Raw genomic sequence first — 12,624 nt, 5'->3', positions numbered from 1 at the left:
TAAAATCAATATGTAGGCCATTAACTCTTGATTGTATATTTACATTGTCCATACATAAATGCTACTAAACTTAAAAAATATTTGGACATTTTGATCAATAAAATCATATTCAAGAAATTGGAAATTCTTTTCAAAACATTAAATCATGTGTAGTAAGTAGTGACAATTCTCCTGTCTATATCGCATGCTTTTTTTTTTGAACTGTCGTTGAGTCATGTGAAGTAATAATTTTTTTTAAAATGATAACTTTAATTAAATAATTTTAATTCATGATTCTACTATTTTATAATATTCATTATTCTGTCAGTTCATTATAAAAAATTCATTCATCTACACTTCAATGAAAAGCCAAAAAAAAAAAAAAAAAAAAAAATCATTTCCAATTCGAAAATGTTAGTTTGACCAAAAAGGTAAAATAACAAGAGAAGCCTTTCGCTTTTTATTACCTTGTCAAACTCAAAAACCAGAGAGAGAGAGAGAGTCTACTCATCTTCACAACCACAATTCCCCGGCGAATCCAACGTTCCCGGCGAAAATCCTACGGCAAGATAGCCAACGACGGCGTTTCACGGTTGCAATTTTAAACCAAGATACTCATCTTTCAACCCAATTCGGACCAGTAACGACGATTCCGTACAGTAAAAATCACAATTCGTCTCTGTAACAACGATCTCCACGACTTCAACGAGACACCTCACTCTTCCAATTCCGTTATCTCGGCGCCGGAGCTGACTCGGAATCGAGAAAAAACCCTAGAGACGTATGGTTGATTGGAGTGGCGATGCACCGGCAGGGCTCGTCTCCGATTACGCCTTCAAGCTTTAACGCCGCCGTTTCAATTGCTTCTGATGTTCCTACTGGTTTAACCAAGTCTCCTTTGTCTCACGCGATCCCAGTTTCGCCGATTTCTGCTGCTTACCCTTCCGGTGATCCTATGCTGATGTCGTCGTCGTCGTCTGGGAGTGCTCTCGCTAGGGTTCGATTATCTGATATTTTGGCTTATGAAGGAGCTCCTTCTCCTGCGTATGCGAAAGCCGTGGAGGCTTTGTCTGTGTCTTTGATGAGGTATAATGCTTCTGTGATCGAACTAGGGAGTGAAGACACAGCACTGATGCGATGTGGCCTTGAAGCTGCTCGTTTGTATTTTAGAACTAGAAGCCTTAATGTTTCTGGTAAAGGCAATCGTGGCCTCTCTATGTATAGAGCTGGAAGGTTAGCTCTTTTGTAACTTTTAGAAAGAATTGGTCTTGCTTTTGTATTGAACAATTGGTTTGGTTGTAGTACTCTTCATTGCTCATGCTTGAGATGCTGGAAATTTAGAAAGTCTGACATGTAGTGTTATCTGTTGATTTGTATGATGTGTAGTGACTGATTTTGGTCTTGTCAATAGGTCTGTTGAGGATTTAGATTCTTCGCCACCATGCATGGCTGAGATTTTCCGGTGCTTGGGTAAAGTAGCACGAGCTGCTTTATCTGCAATAGCAAGGCATCTACGTCTAAGAAGCGAGTAGGATGGTTATGATGGTTATTCTCTGGTTTTACTACTACTTGTTTTGCTTCTCTACTTTGATTAACTCACAGAATGAGCTTATCTCTTTCAGTGTTTTTAACCATATGCTCGACGACTTTCCACTGGCTCCGAACGAGGTTTCCTCCTCGGTTCTACTGGCTTCCTATGCTTATGCCTCAGTCCAAAATGGAAAACATGCTTCTGGAGGTGGGAGCCTATCTACTTATATTGAAGTTGAAAAGGGTTTGTTAACACTCTTCTGCTCAGATGGCTCTGGCATTCAGGTCACCTCTATGAACTTTCATTGTGTAGAAGGCTTACATATGTACTTTTATTCTAGCGAGGAACTTGATGGGAAACGTGTCATTTTTTATCCTTTGAGCGACAAAACAGTTGTGGAAGAATACTGTCATATTAGTTATTAGACATGATCAGCCATAATCCTGAGTTTCCATTTTGCTTGATTCGTTACACTGTTCCGTTTATATAAAGTACATTTGGCTTCTATTTTTTGTTCCTTCTGAAATTTCTTCTATCCTTAGGTATGTGACCCAAATGGTCGTTGGTACACAGCAGATAATGGAGGTGGGGTGAGTGATCTCTTACTGATTACTGGCAAAGCGCTTAGTCATGCTACTGCAGGTCTCCGTCCAGCTGCCTCTTACAGAACTACTACCGACCATTTGTCTGGTACTGACACTCGTGGAAGGTATGTTTTTAGACGAAATAAGCTTTTCCTAAACAACTTTATGACAGCTTTTCCTTAACAAACCTTATGATATGAATGCATGCTTACATATTTGATTAAAGTTTTAAACTTTCCACTTGCAGGGCATCACTAGCTTTTAGGCTTATGCCGAAAAGTAATGCTATATTAGATTGTTCCCCAATAGAAGCAGCCGGCCATGTAATTCCTCAAAGCTATGTGCCAGTATCTGTTAGTCAGTTTATGGATAACCTCTTGGCCGAGAATGACACTCCAGTTAATCCGCCTGTGAAAAGCAGTGTAAGCTCACTCTTTATTACAGTAGTAAAACTAGCTGGCTAGATTGTAGAAGAAGTTCATTTAATCGTATAAAACTTTGATTTCTGTGAAGTTCTATGCCAACAGTACCCAAATCTGTCTTTTTCCTGGACATTTTGAGCAGAAAAACGATTTTAAAATGTCATTTTTTCCGTCATATTCTTTTAGATCATGCACTTTTGTAGTTTAGATATCTCAGTCAGATTCTAATTAGTGGATGTGCAACTTATATCACTTTTTTCGAGGATCTCACATCATTTGGATCTGTTTTATGATCGGCACTACCTCATACTATAATGATAGAAGTTTCTCTGTTTGATGTTAACTGCTCAGAGCACAAGGTCTTATGTCAAGAGATCTTCTTCTGAATTGTTGATGTCAGGTTCCGCGGGATGATGTTTGCAAAGAGCCTTCCTTAAGAAGTGTTCTATCAGATCCAATTTCGTGAGTACCATTTTTCTCTTATTATTGTTACTTTGAATAAATTGCTAATCTATGTTAATCTGATCACGTAAAAAGGACCCTAGCTAAGTTTTCTTGAGTGCTGGCAACTGACAAGCCCTTTTTCCAAACTTATTCTCAAGTATTTTTCTATTCTATTTTAGGAAGTAGTCTAAAACTAATCATGCGTGCCAGATTGTAGACATACACTGAAGACATGATTTGGTTATCTTTTGTTCCTCGCTCCATGAGCTGTATAAAATGTTCAATTATTTTCCACCTTTTTGTTCCGTTGATGTAATTTTGTGAAGGCAGTACAGTGAAAACAACGTTCTAACTTGTCTATTGCAAACTGTTTGATGTTAGTGGTGCTTTTCTTGAAGATGCAATGGTGGTCTCTTGTGGACATTCATTTGGTGGCCTTATGCTTCGAAGAGTCCTTGAAATGGTTGGTACTAGTTTCCTTTGATTGTATAAATATGCTAGTCTCATGTGATAGTTCTTTCTATATACCAAGAATATTTAGTAACCACAGTTATCTTATGCACAGTCTAGATGTACGCTCTGCAATGCAGAAATCGAGCCGGGGTCTCTGGTTCCTAACCATGGTATTTCATATAAAGTTCATTCTCTTAGTATATGTGTTCCTCAATATATAAATTGATCGACGATAGTCTTTTGGGGTTTCACGTCAATAAACAGTCCTAACCGTATTCCTTTTCTAATGTCAAACACATAGCACTTAGAGCTGCCGCTTCAGCTATAAAGCAACAGGATGATAAAAGACTTTTCCACAACGCAGCCATGAGGAGGCGTAGAAAAGATATGAGTGATCAAATGGATGTGGTGAGATGATATGACACTGCTCTATTTAACTATTTGCTTTTGTGGTTTCCTATTACATAGTTACTATCTTCAAACTTATCAGCATGCATCATCATCTGTTTTCTGGTTAGCTTAAGCTTATGTTGTTGATGAACCTCTGATAAAAGTTACTACGTGAGTACGTGATGCCAAATTTCTTCTTGCAGGAAAATGGAGATCCAGCTACGGATGATGGAATGCATCGAGTGGTGCATTATCCATTTTCGGTAAATGAAAAAGTGCTCATTAAGGTAGGCCATTATTTTCTATCTAGGATTCTGATGCATAAATTTCTTCCATCATATAATTTGGTTCTTGCGTGTTATGGAACGCATTTTCAATTGCAGGGCAACCGGAGAACCCCTGAAAAGTTTGTTGGAAAAGAAGCAATCGTGACATCTCAATGTCTCAATGGCTGGTAACTATTACTCTATGATCTATAAGATCTGAAACAAAACTATGCTTGATAGGTGAAGCTCGAGTTATTACTCTCAAACTAATCCATTTAATTTGTTTTACAATAAAAGGTATCTATTAAAGATTGTCGAAAGCGGAGACAATGTGCGGCTGCAATACCGATCCCTAAAAAAGATGGTGAACGATGACAGAGCAGGAGGCCTACAGGTACAACCGGTTGAGAGCAATAGCTTGTAGTATGTATTCATATTCAACCCTTTTCTTTTCTTCTTATTCTGCATTTCTAGAGAGAAAAGACAAGATAATGTGGTTTGGGGTTTGAGATTCTGCATAAATTTAAATGGTTTGGTTAGGACAAAAAGGTAGTGAAAGACTATTGGAAAGTGGAAACTATATGAGCCTCCCAAGTATTAGAGGTTATGTACAGAACAAATATTAGAAAAGAAAAAACAACTGTGTTACTCTTGTTGGTATGCGTTTGCTACAGAGCAAATTTGCTTTCCGATACAGGATTTCCCATTTTACCAAGTAACAAAAAGTTTCCGTTTTTTATATGTCAATCTGTATTCAATCAAGTTGATACATCTTAACTCTTTCGTTACGACGGTAGTTATTGGTTTGGGACAACGCTAGGCTCGTGGTTTGGAACCAGTATATGGGAATAACCATGTAGATCAACCTAGAAATTGTCAGACTAGTAAGTGTGGTCTTGGATACGACAAGAACTGTAACCGCATGTCTTGAAGATTTTCGATGTGTATGACTCTTATGTAATAAACCGAATTGTTGAGTTCAAAACGGGTAACGTCATTAGAGAAAATGGAAGTCAATCTTAGAGTTAATTAATTATGTTGAGAATTTCCGTATGGTCGCCCACTTGTGTGCAGTTAATTATGTTAGAGAGTTAATTTAGAGCAAAAAGGTATCAACGAGATTCCTTTTACGTTTCTTGTATTACTCCTTTTCATTCTTTTATACTGTTTTCTTCTCTTTTGTCATGCAATGATTGGAGTTTTGTTAACCAAAAGCTAAGGATCGAACCCATTGTTCCAAAACATAAGTTTTTAGCCTCTAGCATCAAACTAACATTTACGTGGATTCATTGATATAACTAGATAAAGCAAGCTTTCAGGCAAGTTCAACGGTAAATTGACTAGCTAGATGAGTAACCATGACTATGACTTGTGATTTAAAATAGATCAGTTGGTAATCTTGAGGTTATTTAAAACCTTGTATGAAGGGGTTTTGGGATATGTTTATGGTTTAAAATACAAAGGTTATAGTTAACTATAAGATAGTGAGCTTAATTAGGTCCATAAGTTTCTTGAGTCGAAGACCCGAACAATCGAACATGTTAAATATTAGTTATATCTCCAATATCAAGGTCTCGAATCTTGGCTGTAAATGGTTATCCTTTTTATGAATGGAATGAAAATAGTTTGATGAAAAAAAAAATGAATATTAGTTTATGAAGAAATTTTTCATTTTCATAATTTTGAATATTTCTAATTAATAATAAGATATTTTGTTATAATCTACACTTTTATAGAATTTTCTTAATTTATAATTTCGAGGAATATTCACAAACATAACAGCTTTTGACACAACTAGCTAGTGTTCTCTTATTTCATTTTAAGTAGACAAGACGGTTTAACAGATTAACTTTAGTCTTTAGACTCATTTCATCATCTTCCCCACTTGTATTACATTTCTTCTTTCTCCCATTGAAATAAAAATTTCTCAAAATAAAACAACATCCTCAGACTTTTTGACTAGAGAAAAAGGAGTAAAAGCTAGCTAATCACCGTAGGAACTACATTGGGACTCTTTCTTGTGTTGGAAAAGAGAAACTCGCGGTGTTATATCAGAGCTGGGATACACGTGAGGTGTCGTGGGGCAAGTTTTTTAAAGTTGATATGAAACCACTCATTAGGTTTGGTTTTCAACGTGAAGATGAAGCTGGCAGTTTCTTCATTGACGAAGAGAAGAAACTTGCCGTGGTTTTCAACTTAGACGGGAAATCTGGTAAAAGGACCAAGAAGAAACGCTGTTACCACACAGCTTATGTCGTTGGAGAGAAGGGATACTTGAGAAAAGTGGCTCTTGAAGAAGCTGTGGAGGTGGACGGGTATCGTAGCCCGCTTATGTGCTGTGACTCTTATGTTCCGAGTTTATACAATGCTAAGCACCAACCAAAATGCTGGACGCAAAACGACGCAAGATAAGAAGAGGAAGAGGAAGAACATAAGGTGAAAGAGAGTACTACTACTCAACAATAATAATACAATCTTCTTCTTTCTTTTTTTTCTTTTTCTTGCATCTCCTTTTTAATCGTGTTTGTTTTTGTTATTTATTTTTGCAATGTCCTTAACAAAGACTAGTCGAGAATTATTTCGTTTCCGTTTGGTTCAAACAGTTTTTGATAATCAGAAACTTAGTTCTTAATTTGCTCTTTATCGTATACTTTCTTACCGGCATAACTAACAGATTTTGATACAACTGATGTTCGATCTGATTCCATTTGTTTAAGGAAAAGATATATATATATATATATATATATATATGGTTTGGTTGAAGATCTAAGTATCTAACATTAGACAACATCAACTTAATAACTATCATATATACAAAGTGATTAGTAGATGCAATCATGCAAACTAACTTAAGACTCATTTCATGCAGGCACGAGTTTAATAAAAGTCCTTCTCCACTTGCATTAATTTCTCCCTTTTCCCAATTAAGTTGTGTACCTTTATGTCGATGCGCCAAAATAACAAGACAAAAAAGTAAAATTCTGTTCTACTGCAAAAAAAAAAAAAAAAACACAAAGCTTTTTCCCTCTGCTCTTTTTCCTCTGCTTTTCATCATCAGAACCTCCCGATCATCTCCATATCTAATGTGTCAGAAGAAGAGAAAGCCTATGTTTAGGAATAGGAATATAGGATGAACTCGATCGATATGCATTTGTGTGACCCCTTTTTTCTCCCTCCTGCTTCAACACAATGTTTGGATGATTCCTCCAGTCTCTTACAATGTTCACATACTGTTCTCCGCTGATAGCCACCACAAAATGCCCTTAAGGTTTCGGCAGGGACTTCAAGCAGTTTCACTGACCGACTCCTTGCTGACTGTTACAGCGGGGTTTGCCTCCTATTTAGTGCTAAAACTATCATCAATGAACACTGAAAATAAGCTCATAGTAATATTCTTAGGTGTATCAATAACGGTAATAAGGCAAGCTTCGACAATCAAAACGGGCAAGTAATTAAGTGTGGACTTCAAGCGCGTTTTGATATCTGGAAGTTTTCAAGGTTTTTTATAAGCTTTTGTTGATGTGGTTGTTGAGTTGTGGAAAGTTTAAAATCCAAATACGGCAGTTTCCATTAGACTAATTCAATGAAACTACTATATTTTGAAAGGCACTTTGTGGGCAATTAAGACTTGTTTTTAGGTTACGAGAAAAAGCATATACATACAATAAATCGTAAAAAAAAGTGGGCAAGCTTGAAAGTTGTAAACCCTAATTTTCTACTTACTTGAAAACAATGACTATGTTGTCGGATCTTACGCAGGATTTGGTAGAGGAGATATTGTCTAAGGTCCCGATAACTTCTCTTGGAGCAGTGAGATCCACTTGCAAAGGATGGAACGCTTTATCCAAAAATCGGATTCTGTGTAAAGGAGAATCAAAGAATCAGTTTCTAGGATTCATGATGAAGAAGTATAAGCTTTGTTCAATGAAGTTCGATCTCCATGGAATCCTCTACGAAGAAGATAGTGATGAAGAATTCGTTAACCCATCAATAAAGGAGATAGGTAATTTTCTTAATCATGTCAAGATATCTCAAATCTATCACTGCGACGGTTTATATTGTTATGTGTCACCATGGATAACTCAAGGCTCGTGATTTGGAACCCGTATCTGGGACAAACCAAGTGGATCCATCTCAAAACAAGAACAAGATCCACGTATGCCCTAGGATATGAGAAGAACAAGAACCACAAGATATTGAAGTTTTTCAATAATAGCCAGGGCTACTACGAAATATACGATGTTAAGTCTAGTTCATGGAGGACTTATACTGTCGTTCCCAAATGGGATATTGATTGTGATAAGTTGGGCAAATCGGTACATGGAAATACGTACTTTTGGACTAGAGAAAGAATAGTAGCTGAAGGGTATGCATCTGATGACCCTTATTTCTTAATCTGTTTTGATTTTACAGCAAAAATATTTGGAAAAAATTTCATTCTCTGCGGTTAGGTTCGAGGATTTTTTCATGTGTTAAAGAAGAGAAACTAGCAGCTTTATATCAACAATGTCATACATCTATGGTTGAGGTTTGGATTACCACTAAGATAGTGCCCGATGATGTGTCATGGACCCTCTTCTTAAAAGTTGACATTAAGCCACTGGTTGGTCTTGATTTTCATTTTTATGAAAATAGCTGTTTCTTCATTGACGTTGAGAAGAAACTGGCCGTGGTTTTTGATTTAGCTGAATCTGACATCTACAAAACGAGCAATTCTTACATCATTGGAGATAAGGGATACTTGAAAAAAGTGACTCATGGAAAATGTAAAGCATTCCATGCCCCACTTATATGTGCTCTAGCTGTTATGCTCCAAGTTTAGTGCAAATTGATGACCCAATTGCAAGACGTGAGAGGAACAGGAAGTGGAAGAGCAACATAAAAGAGTGGAAGAGAATGAAAAAGAACTAAACACAACAACGTCTAGTCGCTACCGGTCAAAAGGAAACAAAAAACTTAATTATTTTAGGATGATAGCTTCATTATCTTTTCATTCGATTTTTTTTTTTATTGTCTTTTCTTTTGCATTGTTCTTTGAACAAGACTAGACGATTATTACATTGTCACTTTTTTGACTAAACAGACAGTTTTAGCTGGTTAGAAACTTTATTAAGAGATTTTGAGACAAATTATGGTGTTTCTGATTTCATTTATTAAACAAAAAAAAGTATCATAAACATGATTGAAGATCAAGCATATCTATGATACAAAGTGATGTAGAAGATGCAAATTAACTCTAGACCTCTTTCATTAAAATTCAGGCATGAATAAAAGTTCTTCTCCACCAATTAAAATCAAATCCTTCATTATACCAATTAAAACAAATTTTCGAAACAACACAACATCCTCTGACTTTTTGTGTTTAGTAACTTTGTGTAGGTGCACGCGGGTCAAAAGAATAAGAAAAGGCAGTAAAAAAGTCATTCCTACTACAAAAACAAAACGTCAAAGTAATATCAACATAAGCTAAGCAAAGGCCATGATCTGTTCTTATATGAACCAATGTCGATCCTTCTTCTTCTTCCAATTTCAAACAGCAGATGATATTTAGGCGGCAGAAACATAAATATCTTTATCTTTCCCATCTTCCCTCTGCTCAGAAACAATCAAACGTCACCCTTGATGAGCCGGATCTCATCAAGCATGTAGCTAAAGGAAAAATGACAAACAATTTAGGAGTTCGATCAGTACTATAAAAGTTGTATGAGCGCATCTTTTCGTTTGATTTTTTTTGTCTTTTCTTTTGCATTGTTCTTTGAACAAGACTAGACAATCAGATGGTTAGAAACTTTATTAGGAGAATTTGAAACAAATTGTGTTCCCTGATTCCATTTAGCAAAAAAAAAAAAAATATCCACCAATTAAAAAAAAGTATTCCATAGATAAGATTGAAGATCAAGCATATCTATGAGACAAAGTGATGTAGAAGATGCAAATTAACTTTAGACTTCTTTCATTTTATTCAGGCATGAATAAAAAAGGTCTTCTCCACCAATTAAAATCAAATTCTTCATTAATTATACCAATTAGAACAAATTTCGGAACAATACCCTCTCGCTTTTTTTGTGTTTGTACGTTTTGGTAACATTGTGTAGGTGCGGGTCAAAAGAATAAAAAAATCAGTAAAAAAGTCACTCCTACTACTAAAACAAAACGTCAAATTCATATCAACATAAGCTAAGCAAATGCCATGATCTGTTCTTAATTATATGCAGCAAGCAATGTCGATCCTTCTTCATCTTCCAATTTCAAATAGCAGATGATACTTAGGCGGCATAAACATAAACATCTTTATCTTTCCCATCTTCTCACTGCTCAGAAACAATCAGATGTCACCCTTGATGAGCGGGATCTCATCAAGCATCAAGCATGTAGCTAAAGGAAAAATGATAAACAATTTAGGAGTTTGATTAATTAATACTATGAAAGTTGTATGAGCACACACCTTTGTAAGACGAGAAGGAGAAAAAGTAATACAAAAACATCTTAAAGTTCTTCTCATTTGTTCATTATTTTTCACCTTCTTGTTCTTCTCCTTTTATCTGTTATTACTCAGTACTCACATGAGGGATCGGAGCTCAATGGAAAGAGCAATCGAGCTTTTGTGTTACCCAAAAGCTTACGGATCGCAACTATATACCTGTTTTTGGAAAACACAAGTTGAATAGTAGAGATCTTGAAGTGTTAAGATGTTTTGTACAGAGAACAATTTAGATCGAAAGAATGAATGCTTTCTGTAACTGAAGACTATGTACATATTACCCATATATAGTTTTTTTTTTTTTTTTTTTTTTTTTTGTATATTTAACACTTTTGAGGCTTAGAAGAAAATATCTATCTAGGTTATAAAAGAAGAAAAAGAATTGGGCAAGAAGTGTTACGCAATATATTAGTGGGAAAACGTGAAAGTTAGAAACCCTAGTTTTCTTATTTGAGAAAAATGACTTCGATGAGTGATCTTTCGCGGGATTTGGTAGAAGAGATATTGTCCAAGGTTCCGATAACTTCTCTTGGAGCAGTGAGAGCCACTTGCAAAGGATGGAACACTTTATCCAAAAATCGGATTCTATGTACAGTAGAACCAAAACAGCAGTTTCTGGGGTTCACGATGTTGAATCATAGGCTTTGTTCAATGAGGTTCGATCTCCAAGGAATCCACAAGAAAGATGATGAAGAATTCATGGATCCATCTATAAAGGATATAGGTAATTTTCTTAATGATGTCAAGATTTTAAATGTCTATCAGTGCGACGGTTTATTGTTATGTGTCCCCATGGATAACTCAAGGCTTGTGATTTGGAACCCGTATCTGGGGCAAACCAAGTGGATCCAACTCAAAAACAGAAACAGAATCCACGTATGCCCTTGGATATGACAAGAACAAGAACCACAAGATATTGAAGTTTTTCAATTATAACTAAATAATTGAAATTTACTATGTTAAGTCTAGTTCATGGAAGACTTTTACTGTCATTCCCAACTGGGATATAATCTATTATCGGCAGGGTGTATCAGTACATGGAAATACTTACTTTTGGACAGAAAGTGAAACCCATGAATTTTTAATCTGTTATGATTTTACAGAAGAGAGATTTGGAAAGTTTCTTGATCTACCGTTTCAGCCTGATTACGATGATTCTGGTTTTGGAGATAGGGGTGCTGTATCTTGTGTTAAAGAAGATAAACTCGCTGCGTTATATCATCACTGTGATGTATTGTCTATAATAGAGATTTGGATCACTACTAAGATAGAGCCCAATGCGGTGTCGTGGATCCCCTTTTTAAAAGTTGATTGTGAGCCAATCTCTGGGCTTGATTTTGTGTTTGATGAAGATTTCGACAGTTTCTTCGTTGACGAAGAGAAGAAACTCGTGGTGGTCTTTAGTTCAGACAGCGACGTACCCAAAGACTACCAAAAAGCTTACATCATTGGAGAAGATAGTTACTTTAAAAAAGTGGATCTTGGAGAAGTTAAAGCACATAATAGCCCACTTGTGTGTTCTAGCTCTTATGTTCCAAGGTTAGTGCAAATTAACCAAACTGCAGGACCCAAAAGGAGAGAGAAAAAGAAGAAGAGGAAAAGGAATTGGGCAAAAACAAAGAGAATAAGAGGATGCAAAACCATGCAGCAATTAAGGTCTAATTAATGATGACGTACTATAATGAATTTAGGGTAAATTATATGCACTAGCGACAAGGGTGAGTTTTTTATTCAATTTAGCTCAAAGTGAAAAGTGTTTTTCATTTGTTAGCCACCTCTATAATTTTGGACAACTAAATCTTTAAATCAAACAAACCAAATGAAGTCTTTAGTTAAGTTAGGATTGTTCCCCTTATGACTAAAATGATGCTAGTTAGTTTTCTGGCCAACTATATAATTTAAGTTAATTATTATTTATCACTCTTTTTTATTTTTGCATTTTTGCAGTATTTTCTCTTTTCTGTGTTATAACTATTTTTTATTTTCGTACTATTAATTACAATTCATTTTACTCTATCTTTTAAGACCCATTTTCATATATATTTTTAATTTGAATCGTGTCGTTAAAAATAAT

General features: G+C 35.7%; 1 protein-coding gene and 2 pseudogenes across 9 annotated transcripts; all 3 read left to right on the top strand.

Annotated features, from left to right (window-relative positions):
- Positions 1-29: 29 nt before the first annotated feature.
- On the top strand, positions 30-4,722 carry LOC104784790 (uncharacterized). Of its 9 annotated transcripts, none has more exons than XM_010509870.3 (12): positions 30-1,212; positions 1,391-1,507; positions 1,602-1,794; positions 2,053-2,219; positions 2,342-2,516; positions 2,917-2,978; positions 3,342-3,423; positions 3,526-3,583; positions 3,715-3,821; positions 4,007-4,090; positions 4,187-4,257; positions 4,367-4,722. In XM_010509870.3, the coding sequence occupies exons 1-12, from the start codon at positions 782-784 to the stop codon at positions 4,491-4,493; spliced, it is 1,674 nt and encodes a 557-aa protein (XP_010508172.1). In that variant the 5' UTR covers positions 30-781; the 3' UTR covers positions 4,494-4,722. The 9 variants fall into 9 exon arrangements, 2 of the variants coding, with proteins under 2 accessions (XP_010508172.1, XP_087311010.1); XR_015560006.1 differs by having other exon boundaries at positions 195-1,212; positions 3,359-3,423; positions 3,531-3,583; XR_015560005.1 differs by having other exon boundaries at positions 195-1,212; positions 3,359-3,423.
- Positions 4,723-7,801: 3,079 nt separating this feature from the next.
- LOC104705755 (F-box/kelch-repeat protein At4g05080 pseudogene) lies at positions 7,802-8,980 on the top strand (annotated as a pseudogene).
- Positions 8,981-11,009: 2,029 nt separating this feature from the next.
- Positions 11,010-12,216, top strand: LOC104705745 (F-box protein At3g19880 pseudogene; annotated as a pseudogene).
- Positions 12,217-12,624: the final 408 nt, after the last annotated feature.

The sequence above is a fragment of the Camelina sativa genome, chromosome 1, assembly GCF_030686135.1.
Source record: "Camelina sativa cultivar CO46 ecotype springtype chromosome 1, ASM3068613v1".
NCBI classification, from domain to species: domain Eukaryota; kingdom Viridiplantae; phylum Streptophyta; class Magnoliopsida; order Brassicales; family Brassicaceae; genus Camelina; species Camelina sativa.
The sequence above is the reverse complement of the archived record's forward strand: the minus strand, read 5'-3'. Positions and strand labels throughout refer to the sequence as shown.